This window comes from Buteo buteo, chromosome 1 (assembly GCF_964188355.1).
Source record: "Buteo buteo chromosome 1, bButBut1.hap1.1, whole genome shotgun sequence".
Taxonomy (NCBI): domain Eukaryota; kingdom Metazoa; phylum Chordata; class Aves; order Accipitriformes; family Accipitridae; genus Buteo; species Buteo buteo.
This window is the reverse complement of record NC_134171.1, coordinates 48,578,520-48,597,116: the sequence shown is the minus strand read 5'-3', so window position 1 is coordinate 48,597,116 and position 18,597 is coordinate 48,578,520. Positions and strand designations below refer to the sequence as shown.

The window sequence follows — 18,597 nt, the reverse complement described above, 5'->3', positions numbered from 1 at the left end:
AAAGGACTAGCAACCATGGGGATAGTTAATGTTTTGAGTATGGAGGCAAAAGCTTGCTTAGTGTGACCAGCACATGGTCACATGTGGAATGGGTGGGATAACATTTGGTACATTAACTACTGTGTATGGCTTTATTTTTACTAATTCTTGTTTCTGCTAGCAGTAGGAAGTCATGTAGTCAGCTGCCAGGTAAAATAAATAATCTGTGTAGATAACGGTTCTCATTTGGATAATCGAGCTTAAAGTAATAGTACAAAAGCACCAGAAGTGACAAGCTGAAGAGAAGGTAGTTTCAGCTTCAAACTGTAGAAAAAGGATGCAATTGTATCTGGTTTTGAAGTCTTCTTCCCTCACTTTTGGCAGCATTCAGTTCATTGCAACAAGTATGAGTTTACTGCAATGCTTGAGATAATTGGTTTCTTGGGACCTTGAGTAGTGGAAGTCTAATGAAGAGACAGACGTATGAATGCTTATGCACTCTTTACTGTCCTTGATTAGTTTCCTTTATTCTCTGCTTTCCAGATACGTTATTAATTGAAGCCTTAACTATGAAGCCTGATTGTTCAGCAAATAGTAGTGGGTTGACAAGAAACATTTGTGTGAAATTTAAGCTGCTTTTAACGGGTTTGGTTTTTGTTGTGTTTGTTTGGTTTTTTTTGTTTTGTTGTTTTTGTTGTTGTTGTTGTTTGTTGTTTTTTTTTAAATAAACTGCTGATGTCTCAGGACATTATTTATTGGAGCCTGATCCTGAAGACAAAGCAATCTGAAAATACAAGGGACATTAAAGGACAAACAGGAGTTGTAGCTTATTTCTCTGGTGGTGATTTTTTTGACATTTCTTTTGGAGAGTGAGTGGCATTGGACGTACCATTTGGGCAAAGGATTGCAGTGTTGAAGAAGATTGCTTGTTGAAGTATTGCAGACCTTAAGGCAGAAAATCTTGGGAAAAGAAGACATAAATTGGGGAAGGAAAAAGAGGCAGTGAAAAAAAAAATCTGACTTGAAAGTTAATTATTTTTTTAGGGACTTTACTAGTCAAGTTGGTAATTGCCAAATGGGTTCCTTGGTGTAATGTTTCCCATCACCTGGATGACAGAACCCCTAAAACTGTTGTACGAGATCTTGGCATGCCAGGGAGATAGTGGATAGAGCAGCAACAACCATATTGGTAAACTTTTTTAGTTCTGGAAATTGTGAAAATGGATGAAGTCATGAAAATAAGGACCCTAGAGGTGGGACTGTTTCACCCCCTAGTATTGCCAGACAGTTCTGCCTGGTTTTATTACATATTGGTTTTAATTAAATTACTTTTGTTTGTGAATTCTTTGAATTCTTTGTATTAACTAGGCATGGACTTAATGTACTTCTTAAGTATTTTTGTATTAAAATACAGTTTTAAAATAATTGGTATTTCTATAAAATGTAGTAATAAGAAAGTGGAACTTGTCACTTCAAGTAGCATATGGGTCTCTACACAACTGTGATAACATAATTTAGGAAAGAATTCATTATTCTACTTGAAGGACAGCATACTGTACATAGTTGTGATACCACTTATCAAAGTTTGACTATAGCATATATAGTTACTCGTTAAAGGTCAAGTTTAGCTTAGCTACAGAACAATGTTTTGAAAGCAGATATATAGATGATAGTAGTTGGATGCAGGATTGAAGTCTTATGCTAAACAAAGTCAGTAAATAGGCAAGTATAGCATAAGTTGTTTTTCTGTGCTTTGGTAGCTTCTGTATACATATAACAACTTAGAATTATCTGAATTGAAATACTTGCAATGTTCTGTTGAAGCTATTGCAGATATGCATGAGGAAAATAAAGCTGCAGCAAATGGATGCAGCAAAAGCCGAAGTGGCACTCAGAATGAAGCTGCTTTACTGGCCCTGATGGAGAAGACTGGATACAGCATGGTTCAAGAAAACGGGCAAAGAAAATTCGGTGGTCCTCCACCAGGTAACTATGTCTTTTGAGATTACAAAGTTGGAGTTTATTTTCTGTAAGGAGAGCTATTCTGAATCAGACTGAAAATTTGTGTAGCCCCATGTCCTGTATCTTGACAGTGACCAGTAGTAGGTGCTTAGGGAAAGAGTTTGAGAAACACAACACATACAGGGTCCTGATACACTTTACAGTTTCCAGCAGTTTAAGATGTCTTGTGCTAGACTATGTTGAACATTTGCTCTTGGTGGATTTAAGAAGTCACAGCTTTAAAAGCAGCTAAAGTTGACAGGTAGCAAAACAAATGTGGACCTGAAAATACTGAGTGTGTTCCATATGACTTAGAACACACTTGAAAACATTTAGTGGTACAGAAAGGAAAAACAAGTTGGTGATAGCAGGCATAACCTTCATTTCTTGTCTTACCACTTGCATGGGACAAAGCAATTTTTTTTTTTTTTACAAATCTCTGTTCTCTGAGATAGCACCAGTGAAGATAATGGCACTTGTTTTGTTTTCAGAGTGGACTAACCTGTTCTCCATATCTAATATAATCTCTGCCTCCCCACCCCCCTTTCATTCTGAGAGGAAAAATTGATAAATGTTGAGCTCTGGAGCTTTTATCATTCGTTGAATGTGTTTTTAACAGTTAAGTACAACAGTCAGAGTTTAATATTCATGTGTTACTGTTCTTTCACTGGAAAACAGAAATTGTTGAGTATTTATCCATGTATAAGCAGAAAACAACAGTTGGTAAAAATCCCAGAGAATAACAGAGATTGTATTGATGCTATAAAAACTACAGTCATCTTCTTGGTTAATTTATGGTGGTTTGAGATTTATTGTCACGATGCAAATGGGAGACTTGTGCACTTGGACTGGAAAGTTACTGCTACAGTGAAAACACGCCTTGTCACTAAAATGTTTTTCTATATGCCCAATTCTATTTCCGCTAAAGTCAGTGACAAAAAAAAAAGTAGAATTAAGTCCTGTGGTATATGGAATATGTACGTTGCAATTTGGAAACAGTGGCTATTGGATTTAGTAAACGGTTTTCGGGTTGTTACAGCATTGGAAGAGTTAATTTTTTTCTTGTGTATTAAATGTTATTTCAAAAACGTGTCTGATACTATGACCAGTAATTTAGGAATAATAAATCTCTTGAAATAGCCCTATCCTCTGCTAAAATACTTTCACTGAAACTGCTGCTGCAGATTTAGTTTGTGGAAAACAAGTAATGCTTACACGCAGCGCAAGGAAAAGCCGTTGTTCAGCACTTTGAATTTGCTTTCCAAGATAAATTTAAATGACACTTTTAAGTAGGACTGATAAAGGGTGTTTTTGTTTGAAGATATTGCAAGATCATTCAACTGTAATCCATACTTATACAAATGCTTGAAACTAGTAGGTTTATCTCGTGCTGCAAATGCTGAAAGTTTGTGAAATAAATGGATAAAACCAAAATGATTGAATTTGTTATTGTTTTGAGTGAACATAATTGAACAGAGGAGGAGGAGTAGTTCAGTAGATATATTTTTTTTCCTAATTATCTTTTTTGTCATTATTGCCATATTCAAGAGTTAAACTTCGTTGAGTTTTTTTTCCCTACCAAAATGTCTTTTTGTTCTTCTCAAGAATACATTAAGAAAATAAGTGGCTTCTGGATCATTTAATTTGAACTTCTGTGTATCTTACATATTTACTTTCTGCTCAGTTGAGCCTGATGACTTTTTTTGGCTAAAACACATTTTCAGAAAAGTGTCTGGGTTTGATTTTGAGAACTCTAAAACGTGGGATTATCTGCTCCTACATTTAGCTTGTTAAAATAGTTAGCAACTTTCCTGCTGAATTTGGGCTTTATCTCTACTCTGAAATAGTTCTTTAATTTTCTTGATGAAATACCTAGTACCTGTAATTCTCTGTAATAACACTGTGTCAGTTACCTTTATCTTAAAATTTCTTGTTATTCTGATGAAATGAGTCAAATGCCTTAAATCTTTATGAAGCATTTCTTTTATTTTGAATAATTTTTCCAGTGTCATTGTTGACATCAGCAATGTACAAGAATTTTGCCATTTGTCCTGATTGTATCTCATGGAGTATAGTAACTCTTCTTTCTGAGTCAGATTATGCATGTACACAAGCAGAAGGAAGGAAAATTCCTTGTGCTGCTGTTTCAGTTCATTCTCACTTGTGGCCTGTGATCCCATATCTTTGTAAGTTATGCTTGTAAGCATGAACAGAGTTGCTCATTGCTATGTGTAGTTTAAGATACAGCTGCATCAAAATTATTTCTCTTTGGAAGTTTTTCCTGTCTAAAATTATGTACATACTTTTACTAGCCTATATAAAATAGCCAAAGGAAGCCCTGTGAAATTTTTTTGAAAATGGCACTGGAAAAAGAACTGCAGGGAATCACTACTTCCTGAGGGCTCAGCCTGTTCTTAAATTATTTAATACATTTTTTACATTATAATTATGATTTTTAATTAGAACATTAGGCAGTATTAAGTGTATTTGTTTGGCAAAGTTACTTTTATTAATGAAACTTGTTAATCTTTTCTGAAACTAGATGTGTTTGACAAGGTGTATCTTCCATAAATCTGTTCATTGACATTTAATTATATACCTCTCCTTTAAATCTTGTATTTTCATACTTGCTTAGGCTGGAAATTACCCAGAGTTGCTATAAATGGTTTTCTAGGCCAGATGAGACTTGAATGTTTGAGATGGCTTGAAAGGAATTACAATAGCTGTTTGTAAATGAGGAGCTTCACTGTGAATTTTGCTTGTTTAAGATGTGGTTTCTATAAGCTTGTGTTGCTGCCAAAGGAGATAGTCTCACTGTCAGCTCTGTTTTCCTGTTACCGTCTTGTTTATGTGACTGGCACGTTATCTAGAGCAAGCAGGTCATCAAAATTACCCTAAAAATTTGTATTTTTTACCCCACCTCAATTGGCAGCTGCACAGTTCTTGTTCAGTTTATGCTACTTGTGGAAAATGTATCGGGATGGGGGTAGGAGAAAAGAGATGAAAAAAGGTTAAGAAAGCGAATTTTCATTGCTTTGCTTGGGTCCTCTGCTTAGATTGCTGCAGACATAATGACATCATTAGGTGTGTAACTCATTAGAATTACATGGAAGAGAACTTGAGATGGCATGGATTTCACTAGCAGGTGGAGGATTATAACTATAATGTTGATTGAAGTTTGATTACTTGGACTGCTGCAAAAAAAGGAATCCCATAATCTGTTGTCCAGCGATGAATTAAGTACCCAGTCAAGGAAACTCTCTGGTCAGTTGGTAACTACTTGAGGAATGGTGCTTTTGGTTAACTGTTTCCATGTTTGCTCTGTTAAATACATGTTGCTCATTGGCAAATGTGGCACAGACCAGGATTTCTTTAAGGCAGGAGGCACAACTTACACTCAGTTGGTATTAATGTGCTGTAACGCCAAATTAGTATGCAGCTTTAAAATTAGACAGGTGGCTTTTTGAATGGTAGATGGCTTTTACTTGCTGAGAATCACTGTTTTAATCAGTGACCAGGCTGAGCATGATGGTAAAAGTTTGTCTAGTTAATAAATGAACATTATTATTTAAATTCATGACTTTGCCTACTCAGTAAAGCAGCCTCCTCCCTTTTTTGCTGATTAAGGTGTGCAGTTGCTTTTGTCTTTGGAGCTGCTAAGTGGTGTACTGTTGGTTTATGTGTTTTTATGTGGACAACTGACTGGCATGATGTGATTGATAGCAGTACTAGCTTGCAGACTGTGTTACTTGCCATGTCCTGTCAGACCTCAGCTGAAGTGGTTGTAAATGTTTATAAAGCTGAAAATGATAAAGATGTTGAATGCTGTGTGGAACAGAGCCAGACTTTTTCCTAGATAAGCCATGGCAGCGTGGCTCCAAATGCCTGTCAATTTCGATACCTTGGTAGCTTCCCTGTGTACCATGTAGTTCTTAGTGTACAGCTTATAGAAGAAAATTTATTCTGTGAGAAGGCAAAAATTTCCCAGTTCTATCAAAAAAATCAAAAATTTTTTTCATGAGTAAATTATGTGCTCTTTGATGATACTTATATGAAAGAAAAACTTTTAAGTTAATTACAAAAATCACCTAATTTATTCTGAACTTCAAGCCAAAGTAAAATATTTATCTTCTTGTTTTAACTTGTCAACAGTAATTTTTTTTCACCTTGCCTCCTTATGTTTTGTCATTTCATATGAGCACTTACTTACCAAATTTTGTGTTATTTTTTTCTACCAGCTTTGTACTCCTTGCTTTCTCTCCTGTGGAGAACCTTTCTTGTCAAAGCTTTAGAAAAAACCTGTTAGTTATGATTTAACTGTTTTTCTGCCTTCAAAACTTCTGTCCGATTTGTTTATTTTGTTGAAAAAAAACCCGAACAAAACCAATAAAACTTTATTTAAAAAAAAAAAAGAGCATATTTTGGGAAAATCAAGTGCCATATTTGCAGACCATAACTCCATATTTTTAAATTTATGTATGCATTTTTACATTATCTGTTGATCATACCCTTCAACATACATGGCGGAGATACAAAAGAGTGTATGAATGTCCTTGGCTTAAGGACAGAAGCATGGATCTTCTTGTAACTTTCAGATGTGAACTAGGGACTTATTTGTTCTGTGGATTTTTTTAATTTCTTTTTTCCTACCATCCAGCTCCAGCCCATGAAAACTGTGGTCTGTTTTTAAAGCAAATGTGTTCAGTCTTTTTGGCTATTGAAGAAAGCACGGCTCCATATCCTACCTTCCTTAGGGAGTCCTGTTTTTATAGATGAATGGAGAAGGTGGAAGCAAAATGTTTGGACATTTTGAATGATGTGAAGGAAGAAAAAAAATACTGCACTGGGGACCCTGACCAAAATTTCTTAAAATATGGGCAAGAAGTGCAGAGAAACATTTGCGAGTAGAAAATACAACTTAAGTTCCTTCCCAGTTATCAACCTATCAGTTGTATTAATAACTGACACATAAGTTTAAGGGGCAAAAACGATTGAAGTGTAGGATCTTAAAGCAAACCTATCAGTGTTTTAAATAATGCTTGGTTCAGTGGGTTGTCATACAGATTCCAGTGAAAAAACAGAAGATGGAATTAAAACATACAAATTGTGGGCTTATGGCATTTTTTAATTTCAACATAACAAAAATAAGAATTAAATAATGGATGAGAATATGCTAGTTTTAAATTGAGACTAAAAATAAATAAATAACACCCACCTCCAAATTGGGGGAAGGAGGGAGGGAAGTGTGCCTATCTGCCATTTGTACTAAGATTGTTGTTGAACAATTTATTTTAAGGTTGGGAAGGTCCTCCACCACCTCGTGGATGTGAAGTTTTTGTGGGTAAGATTCCTCGTGATATGTATGAAGATGAATTAGTTCCTGTTTTCGAGAGAGCTGGGAAGATCTATGAGTTCAGACTGATGATGGAATTCAGTGGTGAGAATCGAGGCTATGCTTTTGTGATGTACACTACTAAAGAGGAAGCCCAGCTAGCCATCAAGATTCTGAATAATTACGAAATTCGTCCAGGGAAATTTATTGGTGTCTGCGTAAGCTTGGACAACTGCAGACTATTTATTGGAGCAATTCCAAAAGAAAAGAAGAAAGAAGAAATACTGAATGAAATGAAAAAAGTTACAGAAGGAGTGGTGGATGTCATTGTTTATCCAAATGCCACTGACAAAACTAAAAATCGTGGCTTTGCTTTTGTAGAATATGAATCTCACAGAGCAGCTGCAATGGCTAGAAGGCGGCTAATCCCAGGTAAACCTATTTGTAATTAAATTGAGGTTTTTTGGGAGTATCTGTCCATTTTGTGGGGGGTGGTTGATCATCCTTGTTTTCCTCTCTTTAAGGTATTTTGGGATTTACAAAACTGCAGTAGTGCCTTTCAGCTAAAGAGTTTTTCTTTTTTTTTTTTTTTTTTTTTTGTTCAGGAATGAGGTTTTTTTTTTCATTTGGGTTTTTTTGGTTGTGGTTTTTGTTTTTTGATTTTTTTTTTTTAAAGCTGAAATTTAAGCAGTTCTGAGAATGAAAGAGCAGGCATCTGTTTTATAAACAGAAGTTACTGTAATTCACACCAAGATAACGTATTTGCTTGGGCATCCAGTTCTCATTTGCATGCATTAGTCCCTGCACATGAATTCTCTTAAAGCTGAGCTTAAAAAATATAGTGCTGGGAATGTGTCCCTTATTTTCTTTGAGTATCATGAGTGATGTTCTTGGTGTTTCATATTTTAAAAATGTTTGAAAGTAGATCTTTAATGTTTTGCTAGAAAATAATTTTAAAGGGTTTAACAAGTAGAAGATGACTTTTTCTTTGCACCTTATTTTATACATTTTGAGGGAGGGAAAGTAGAATGGATTAAATATGCTGAAAGGGAAGGGAATGGGTAAAGGTACAGTTAAAAAGGGAAATTCTAGAAGAGAAAGGAAGAGAAATTAAATAGGGATGAAATGGAACAATATAGTTGGAGAAGCAAAGTCATTAAAACAGATAAGACAGCATTGGCCTTGCTGAAATGAATTACAAAACTCCCTGTATTTATTAAGGCTAAGATATAGGCAAGTCTCATGTTAATTCCTGACAGAGTGTTAGGGAGGAGTGTTACCTAAGACGTATACAGGCCTTGCAAGGTAATGGGAGAAATATGACCAGATCACTGAATGTAAAATAAACTAGTTGTGCCATATGCAAAATGTTGGCATGAAATGAGTAACAATGTTGGCATAAAATGGTTTTTTTTTGAAGTTTATGGTTTTGGTGTCTGCTGCAACATAGAGTAAGGCTTGTGCTAGTTCATATACGTTTAGATGACTTCCAGGTGTTGACCTTACTTTTTCAATTGTAATATTATTGAAGAGCCTTTGTATACTAGCTAGTAAAATATGTTGCTTATGGTTGCTTTATATACACGTGTATATGCATGTCACAAAATCATGAAGTCTATGTATTGACAGCTTACGGTGCTTAATGAACTCAAAGGGTACAGATAGAACACCGAATTTTTGCAGATTCTTGTTTTCTTAGATAATTTTAAGTAGCAACATTTTACATATTTTTCTTAAGTAGGTGCAGGCAACAAAAAAACAGTTTAATGTGGCATGCATCATGTTTGCTTTTTTTGTTGGGGTAGTTGATAAGAATGATTTCGTTTTCATTTGCGTATTTCTCATTGATGTAATGCTTCTTTGCTGTAGGAACATTCCAGCTCTGGGGTCATACTATTCAAGTAGACTGGGCAGACCCTGAGAAAGAAGTTGATGAAGAAACAATGCAGAGAGTTAAAGTATTGTATGTAAGAAATTTAATGATATCTACTACAGAGGACACAATTAAAGCTGAATTCAACAAGTTCAAGCCAGGAGTAGTTGAACGTGTAAAGAAGCTGAGAGACTATGCTTTTGTTCATTTTTTCCATCGAGAAGATGCAGTTGCTGCTATGTCTGTAATGAATGGAAAGTGCATTGATGGAGCTAGTATTGAGGTAACACTAGCAAAGCCAGTTAACAAAGAAAGTATTTGGAAGCAACATTTTAATGGTCAGATAAGTCCCAGTTCTGAAAATCTCTTAGGTTTTCCTAACAAAGAAGATGGTCATCAAAAATCCTTAGGGAAACCAGCAAATTTTTTGGTTCGTCTTAATGGTCAGCACAGTCCAGGCCCCACTGAGGTTGAAAGATGTACATACCCATTTTTTCCAGGAATAAAGCTTACTCCAATTAGCATGTATTCTTTAAAATCCAGTCATTTCAGTTCTGCAGCAATGCATCTGGATTATTTTTGCAATAAAAATAACTGGACACCGCCAGAATACTACTTGTACTCAACCACAAGTCAGGACGGGAAAATACTCTTGGTGTACAAGGTGCTTATTCCTAGTATCGCAGATGGTTCCCAGAGTTATTTCATGCCAGACAAACTCTGTGCAACAGTAGAAGGTGCAAAGGAATTGGCAGCACAGTTCACACTTCTACATCTAGGTAAGCATAAATGCTTTCAATTAGTTCTTAAGAACGGAAGCTAGAAAAGTTATTTTAAAATTGTTTGTGTATATATATAAAGTATAAGTTAGTCTGCAGCAGAATTGTTTCTTGTATAGTCAGCTGAGCCTGGACCATCAGGTGAGAGTACTGAAGAAACACTGTAAACATCTATACAGTGCAATGGTAGGGTCATTTTTGCTTACGTTTACCTACTGTAATGATTTATAAGGAAGAACTAGGTGATGTTAAGTGACTTGGGTATAAGGTCATTGTGTGATGATTATGGTGCTGAAAATTTATTTGAAAGGATGTCTGTGTTCTTGATTTATTGTCAGTAGGGAAAACAGAAGTGGTGGATCCATATTCAGATCAATAAATAGGTTTGGGAAGCTTTTTTGATTGCCCTTTATAGACATTCTTGAGGCAATAAGCAGAGTATCATTACATTGCTCTATATGGATTATCTTTGGGTAAAGAGTGCTGTCATTTAGTGTTTGGGTTTTTTTTTTTTTCAACCAGAAAATGGGAGAAAATAGGGATACAGTTATTCTTAATTACTTTCTAAGTCTAGCATCTTCATTTGTATATATGCCATTTCTTAAACTTAGAATGCAACTACTAGAAAAGGGACATCTATATATTATAAAAAATATTATATTTTATATTATAAAAATATATTAAATCTGTTCTTTTCATAACTAAGATGACAGATCACTGCAGTTCTGCCAGCGTTATCCCTGTTGCTCTATAAAGTGAAGTACCTAAATACAAAACGTAACACTTTTGTCATCTAGTTACTGCCCAGCATTTTTCAGAGCATTCAGCACACAGCATTCAGAACACAGAACTGATTTCTAGTGCCAGGTTGTTTCATTAGTAATTGTAGTCATCATCTGAACAGATTTCATCCTCAAAGAAATCAGAATTTTGGCTCTTTGGTACACAGATTTGGAGGCCATTACAGAGCTGTACAATAATGGTTTGAAAACTAGTCATAATTCCAGGCAAAGCTTTGTATAATTTATTCCACTTGTTCTTTTGAATGGTTTCTCTTCTGCTTAGTTAGCTTTTTTTATCTTTTTGGCCTTTACTTCCTGTTATATTTGAAGACGAGATAGGACTGATCTTTATAATTTTGCGTGTATTATGAATGATCATGTAATTTCTCTCATCTGCTGAGTAATGATCTTGTATATGTGTTGCACGGCTTCTTTCAGCGTGACTAACTCAGTAGATGCTGTATCATGAAATGAATTGCTAGTCTTTTGTAGAACAATATAAATACTTTTCTGTCATTATAAAAAATGTTTCTAATGAGTCCTGGAGCCAGGGGTTTGGTTTTTTCCTCTTTTTTTCTTTCTGTGTAGAATTCTTTCTGTGAAGAATTACATTGGAGATGATGGGTTTGTTCAGATAATACAAACTAGTTTCTTGTCCAGTTGTGTGTAGAAAGTTGGTTTTTTTTGGTTGGGGTGGGTTGGTGGTTGGTTTTGTTGTTTTGGTTTGTTTGTTGTTTTGTTTTGTTTTTTTTTTAATCCAGAATCGGAGCAATGCCAGAGTTGTTTGGCAGGGAGTGTTGTGGGTTTTGGAGTGGTGGTAGGCAAGTTCTTTCCAAGTTTCTTATGATACCTAGGAAGTTCAAACAGGTTGTGCTTCAATTACTGTTATTTCCATTATTAATAGACTGTTGTGTTTTTTCACTTTCTAGTTTCACGTTCTAGAATATCAGCCTTCTTAAGCCATGGACTTCCAGGTTTGAAAGAAGTGGTGTTCTTTGTGGGTAGTGCCTACTGTGTGTGGGCCAGGCAGTGTCTGAGGCATCAGAGTTGGTGGTCCTGTATAGTGCAGCTCTGGATAGAAGCACAATGAGATCATACTGTACAGTAAATAATATTTTCTGATTAGCTGTGCATGCATGCAGGGCCCAGCACTGCATCCACAAGATTTAAAGCTTGATTCTGCTTTGGAAATGTAAGGAGGAAAAATGAGAACAGATGAAGAAGTGTTTATTAAAATGCTTTTACTTCATAATTTTGGCCCAGTGAAACAAAATTTTAAGGGAAATGGAAGCAGAAATAGTAATTGAAAGCTTAAGTGGAGTCCTGTGTTAGTGATGACTGCTTCTGTTCCTGAGGGAGACTTTTCTGTTCCCCTGTATTCCCACTCCCTTCTTTTTTTTCCCTTATTCCCCTTCCCTCCCCTCTTGCGTTTCCCCTTCCCTCCCCTCTTGCGTTTCCCCTTCCCTCCCCTCTTGCGTTTCCCCTTCCCTCCCCTCTTGCGTTTCCCCTTCCCTCCCCTCTTGCGTTTCCCCTTCCCTCCCCTCTTGCGTTTCCCCTTCCCTCTTTCTGTTTTGGTGGATTGGGAAACCTACTGCTAATAGCAAACTTAAAATAGTCTTGCCATCCTTCTCTTCCTCATGCTCCTACTTAACACTTGTTCTGGAAGCTTCTTGATACTTAGGCTGCAGCGAGATTTTTCTTTTTCATGAGTTTGTAGCAGACTTAATTCAGGCTTGACTATGATCCCTTTTTGCAATGCATGACTGAAACATAAACAAGCTTTTTCTTCTTGCTTAGAATTTTGATTCTCCTTGGTTTTGATTTTGCATGCCCAAAAGATCTTAGAGGAAGAAGAATCTCCAAAGCGCAAAGCCTTACACATTGTCTCCACTTTAGCAGTGATACATTTGGTTTGCATTAGTAGGTCACCTCCAGAAGGTGATACTTTCAGATGTTCGAAGTGATGAGAATTACTTATTTTTAATAATAAAATGGCTAAGTATCTGTGCCTGGTTTTGTACACGCTGTGGGTTGCATTTTACTGGTTGAGGGTCTGTTTCTGTTTTTTTCTAGCTATGAAAATTAGGGCTGTACCTTTATAACCCATGTAATCCTGAACATAAAAAAAAGGATGCTAAACTCAAAATAGCGGTGTGAGGCCCTCCTTTAAAGAATAATGAAGACAGCTTCAGGTTCTGTGCTCGACCATGCATATCTGCCCATTTTGTGGCTTACAGGCAGGATTATCTAAAGATAATATTTTCTCTCCTATACTTCTTCAGGAAAGAATCTTGAGAAAAAATTAAAAAAATTGGCCTAAGAGTGATTATTCACAGCTATGGTCAAATCCAGAATGCAAGCAAGTTTAAAAAAAATTAAGAAAGTATGAGTTGAGATTTTTCTCTTCAGTTAGTTACAAGTGCTATAGGGAAAACATTTTAAGGTGAATTTAAATTAACAGTATTTTAAAGCTTATATACAGGATGTTGAAAGAAACATCTGAAGCTAGAGAAGAGTTGCTAGATGTGACAGGATCCCTCCTCACTGAACTGCCTGTTGTATGGTTTGGCATATTGAATGGTGCTGCATGGATGCATGTGTTGTGGGTTTGTTTTTTGGGTGTGGGTTTGTGTGTGTTTAGTTTTTTTTAATAAGTAGCAGTGATTTTGAGAAAAGGCTGAGCGTGTTTCTTCTTGGAAGCAACTTACTATAAGCATGAGTGTACAAAGATGACACAGGGAATAATTCAGAATTCTGGTAAGTAACTTCTCTTACAGGAACTTAATTTTTTTTCCCACTTAATTTTTGATGACATGTACAGTTTTTTTTCTTTTTAAAGCATATAGGCAGACTAAGGTAAGTGAATGAGAAAGGGCTGCTTTGATAGCATTCTCAGATTGGACTGTTATGATTAATAATCTCAAAGAACTCTGGCTTTTTTGGTGATTGGTATTTCTCTATTTATTTTCACATAACATAATACTTGGTTGTTACTGCATACAGTAATCCTGAACAGACAGCACTACAACAATTAACCACTTGGTGTCACCTGAATATTTGAAAATGATGCTTGGAGAAAATACAGAAAGCTATGATTTCACTGAGAGATGAATAAGCTATATTTCAGTGTTACAAGATAAATCATGAACAGATCAAGGGAGTGAAAAAACTCAGGCTTGTTTAAATATATGGAAATTACATGTCTGGATGTCCGTTTGTGAGAAGGGGAGCAGAGCTACATGTTGGAAGTTCCAGAAGGTGAATGTTTGGCGGGGGGGGGGGGGGCGCCAGACAAACGGGACGGGACAACAGAATAGGAAAAAACCTTAATGCCCCGTAGGAGAAATTAATGCCTTTTCTGTTAATTTCAATCTCATTGGAACAGAAATAAGTCTGTGTCTTTAGAAGTTACACAATACCTTAGTGGTGTTTGCAAAATGGTGCTTGGCTGTTAAATGTGGTATCCAGTTAGAAAAACATGTAAGACTTCCTACTCTTGCCTGTCCTGGAGGCTGACTAGATGTGAGGCAGCTCCAATTTGGAGACTGTGTTGTTGTGCTCATTAACACAGACTCTATATTCCACCTCTGGTCCAGAAACAGTGTTAGTGCAGAGTCAGTCCCAAAATAGGAGGTGTTATTTATCATTCAGGTTCTTTGCATCAGTAATGTAGCTTTGTAGCTTATGGAATCAACCTGGCTCATCCAGATGACTCTGAAGTATAGGCAGAAGAGAACTTGAAGTTGCATAGATGTGCTCTGAATTGCAGGAGAACCTCCACCTCCCTTTCTTCACTAAGAGTAAATGTCTGAAGCCTGGAAAAGCAGAACTTTCTGCTGAGAATGATTGGTTTTTTTTGTTTTTTGTTTGTTTGTTTTCACTTACTGCTGGTGGAATTTGACTGGTTTAAGGAAATACCGGAAGATGTCAGAACCTCTTTCTAGGCCTCAGGATAACACCCTCTGTAGCAAAGGCTGAGTCCTGGGGAGTTCTTTCCCTACTGAGTCTGACTTAAGGGTGATGGGGAAGAAGTTTCGGTAAAGTTTCCTCAGTTTTGGGGATCTGCTGGGTTTTAGACATGTATTCCACAATAGGCTATTCTTTTTCCACTCATGCATGCTATTCTGTGGCATCTCACTGAGACACAATTTAAGAAATTTGGTTTTAGGTAGAAGAGAGTATTTTAAAGTATTTAACAGAAAGTATTTAAAAGGAAAATATACTGATAAATCTCTGAATCAAGGAAAAGCATTTTAATAACTAACTATAGCATGTAAATAACCATGTTTAATTCCAGTTCACCACATAGAATGTATATAGTAAAAATACTGAAACAGGTGGAGCAAGCATTGTATCTTACTACTATGAATTCACTTGTTTAAGCTTCTTAAATACTGCATGCAGTAGCAATTTACAAGTCAAGGATAAAACTCATATAAACTAGTTCAAAAGTCTACTCAGCATCTGGGTCTCAGAACAAAGGTATTGGTAGGCTGCTGTCCTAGATTTTGGACATTAAAGTTCATGTGAAATGCTTTTGGTTTACTGTTTTGTTGTAGGGATTTTCTTTACTTCAACACTACCTTGGTTTGCTTTATCATAAAAATTAACTATATTGCTGTTGGAACAAGCAACAGCCTGGTACAAAATGTAAGAAAGATGTTCAAAAAAATACAGAAATTGCTGGCTTTGTTTAGCAAATACAGATGATAAGTGGTAATTGGTGGTTTGTTTGGGTTTTTTTTCAGTGATTTTTAGAAAGGCTCGGAATGCACTGTAAGATGTTCCTTAACAGTATGAATTTAGAAGTCTTAAATATTTATCACATAACTTAAACATAATGGTTTTTATCACAGCGCCTGAGCAGGCATGTGTAACTTTGCTGTCCCTGAATGCAGCACAGTGGGATACTAAAGGCGAGTAAACCTCCTGGGATTGTGTTTGGTGCAGGTTTTTGTCCCCTCAGAGACATTGACTTAGCTGCACCGTTTGGGCTGTTTTGTTAGAGAAGTTGGTCTCAGGGTTATTTCTCCACATACACACCTCTGAGAAGGCTTGTAGAAATACTCTGTACAGTTTTGGCTTTTTTTCAAAGGAGACCATAGCAGTACTGCTGTAGACCTGCTGATGGATCATCCAGTCTGGTGTTCATGTGGATTCTGCAGCACAAAGCAAGGTTATGGTTTTTATTCCTGAAATTACTCTGAGTAGTTTTTCAGTAATTTCTGAATTTTTTGCATTTCCAGCTTGGGTTTAAGTTTATGTTCAGAAGTGGAGTTGTTACTACACTGGTGACTTGGAACTATTTCTTTGGATAGTTGGTTTCATGTAAAAGAAAGAGACTAACGTCTTCTCTGATTTGCAAAAAGTGTTATTTTTAACTTTCTGCATTTTATGCTACAAGGGTAGATGTTCTCTTTTTCTGAATATGCTATTGTGGATGAATTTAAGTGTGGATGTCTGTCACTTCTGAGGCCTCTTTCATTTTTTAAAATGGGGATTACTATCTTCTGTGAGTGTTGTGAGATTGGTTTTTAAAAGCTTATAAGGCAGTTTGAAAATAGCATTAAATCCATGCTTGGTGTTAACTTGACTGCTGGAAGCTTCTAATCTGAGTCACCCAGGATTTGTCCTGAAGATTCAGTTATTTTTCTGTTGCTGCTGCTTACGAACAGGGAACATAAATTTGTAAATCTGGGCCTGTGTAGGAGAACTTTGAGAAAAATAAGTGAGAAAGATACAACAATGTTGAACTATGTTTATCCATGAAATAACTTGACTGACTTCATTAGAGTCAGTCACTTCAAAACAGGACTGAATTTAGTGCCCTTTTCTAGTCCATTGATGACTACAGTGCAGTTTTTGTTTATGCAGTGTATGACTGGCAGAACTTGGTACTTGGTTAATAGTACATTCCGATCTAAAGTGTTAAATATGCAGTATGAAAGACTGCTTCTATTATATGTATGATACATGTAACAAATTAATACAACTCAACAGTGATCTAATATGCACATTAAAGTTGTCTTCATTAGTATTTTGTGTTTAGTGGAGGTGAAACAAAGGGTCATTATTGTAAAGTCTGGTTAAAAATATATATATGTAGGCTGAGAAAATGCTTATGTTAAGTACCAAAGAATGTTTTTTTTTTTTTAAAGTATAAGGCTTTTAGGAGAAAAACCCTGAGTTTAATAAGTTCTCATTTTTCATTTCTCTTTACTAGGTCCTTTCTGATGTTGCCTGAACTGTTGACTAAATAATTTCTTAATGATTTGAGTTAGTATTAGGGGTGCAGAGGAAAGGGAAGAATGCAGCATTGGCATAAGACTGTGAATGCTTTCAATACACCGTTATCTTAAGTTCCTTAATAGTTAAGTCCATCTGAGAATAGGTAATGCAGTATGTTTGCTGAAATCAAAAGTCTCTTTCTTCCCCCTCTTTTTCTGCAGCCAACTGTACACCCTATTTGGCTTGAATTGCCCTGAAGAAGAAAAGTTTGGAATTTGTTGCTTTGGATCTTGTCACGAAAGAAGAAGGAGCACCACACCGATACGTAATTACCGGAAATTCACATTACATGTTTATTGATGAATAATTCTTCAAAGCACATGTGTGTATTAAACATTTCACTTTAAAGATTAGTGAAATTGAATGTTAATTGTTTTGGTTAGCTTGATTAAATTTGTTTTGAAAAGATAATTTGTTTAAAAGATTTTTATTACCTGTAATAGTTTATACAACAGTAGCTTATTTTTAGTGTTGAAATAATTTGCTACAATTTCTACTCTTGTATTTTGAATTTCATGCAGAATTTTACAGCTGCTGTTGTAAGTAATAAATCTTAAGCAAACATTAAAAAAAAAGCAAGAAAACACCACCCTGGCACCCCTGCCTTTTCATACATAAGCATATATAATATGAAACTTAAATACCACACTGAGATTTGTTTCTGTAACTTGATGCAAAATTTTGTAGGAGGAACATGTCCAATAAAATCTTTGCTTCTGGTATAGCGTTACATCAATGGAGGAGTGGTATTTTGAAAGGCTTTGTGTCAATCTACCATCAGGCTACATGAGATATATTTCTGTAGTCATAACATTGAGGTTCAATACCTTTGATAATTCTTTGAGACAAAAATGGGCAAAAAACCCCCACCTTGATACATACAAATTACATGTACTTCTATGTACAGCTAAGTTGCATGTCTTGTTAGCACCTCTCTGCTGGGACATGTGTGTGCTTCCATGTTCACAGAGGCCTTACTCTTATCCAGCCTATCCCTTGTAACCAGCACTTCTACTTGCCTGTGTAGCCATGTTGAACAGCAGCTTGCTCACTTTCTAATCAGGCCATGTTCTTAAAAAACATTGTTTAGCATTAAACTGAAAATAGTTTTCAATTTTTTATATCGTGTGTATGTAATTCATTTTGAGTGAGCCATCTTTATTTTTATTGTGACTATTTAGCATTTCTTAGCAAAATGCTTTGTTTATTGAATGACAAAAAATAAAGGCCTCTTTTTTTCTTTTTTAAAATCTGAAACTAATACAGTAGATCATCCTTTTTGAATTTGGTGTATAGTTTCAGTTCCTGGTCAAGGAATGGGCCAAGTGGCATATGTTAAAGAGTCTAAGGGCCTCACCTATGCGAGTATTGGTTGTAAGCTGTTTTGTCTGAAAAAAGTTCGCCAAAAAGGAATATTATGTAGACAGGAAACGATGCAATGGAAAGATTTAAAGTTGAATAACTTTTCTTAAAAGCAGTCAACTATTGTGGTCTGTTACATATTTTGGTTCAGCATGTTTCATCACTGTATTAAATTGTCTTTTTTGGTGTTAATTTAGGTGC

The 18,597-nt window shown here is 35.8% G+C and overlaps 1 protein-coding gene across 1 annotated transcript; it reads left to right on the top strand.

Moving 5' to 3' along the window:
* Positions 1 to 1,803: 1,803 nt before the first annotated feature.
* RBM46 (RNA binding motif protein 46) lies at positions 1,804 to 17,221 on the top strand. Its single transcript, XM_075031934.1, has 5 exons — positions 1,804 to 1,965; positions 7,277 to 7,744; positions 9,182 to 9,964; positions 15,603 to 15,662; positions 17,196 to 17,221. Exons 1-5 carry the CDS (start codon positions 1,815 to 1,817, stop codon positions 17,219 to 17,221), a joined length of 1,488 nt encoding a protein of 495 aa, XP_074888035.1. The 5' UTR covers positions 1,804 to 1,814.
* Positions 17,222 to 18,597: the final 1,376 nt, after the last annotated feature.

What these genes read in the sequence shown, in the direction of transcription:
- RBM46 (XM_075031934.1), top strand. Translation starts at nt 1,815, where the DNA reads ATGCATGAGGAAAATAAAGCTGCAGCAAATGGATGCAGCAAAAGCCGA. An exon ending in GTTCACACTTCTACATCTAG is followed by an intron (nt 9,965 to 15,602) that starts GTAAGCATAAAT and finishes TTTTTATCACAG; the next exon opens with CGCCTGAGCAGGCATGTGTA. An exon ending in AGCACAGTGGGATACTAAAG is followed by an intron (nt 15,663 to 17,195) that starts GCGAGTAAACCT and finishes CTTTTTCTGCAG; the next exon opens with CCAACTGTACACCCTATTTG.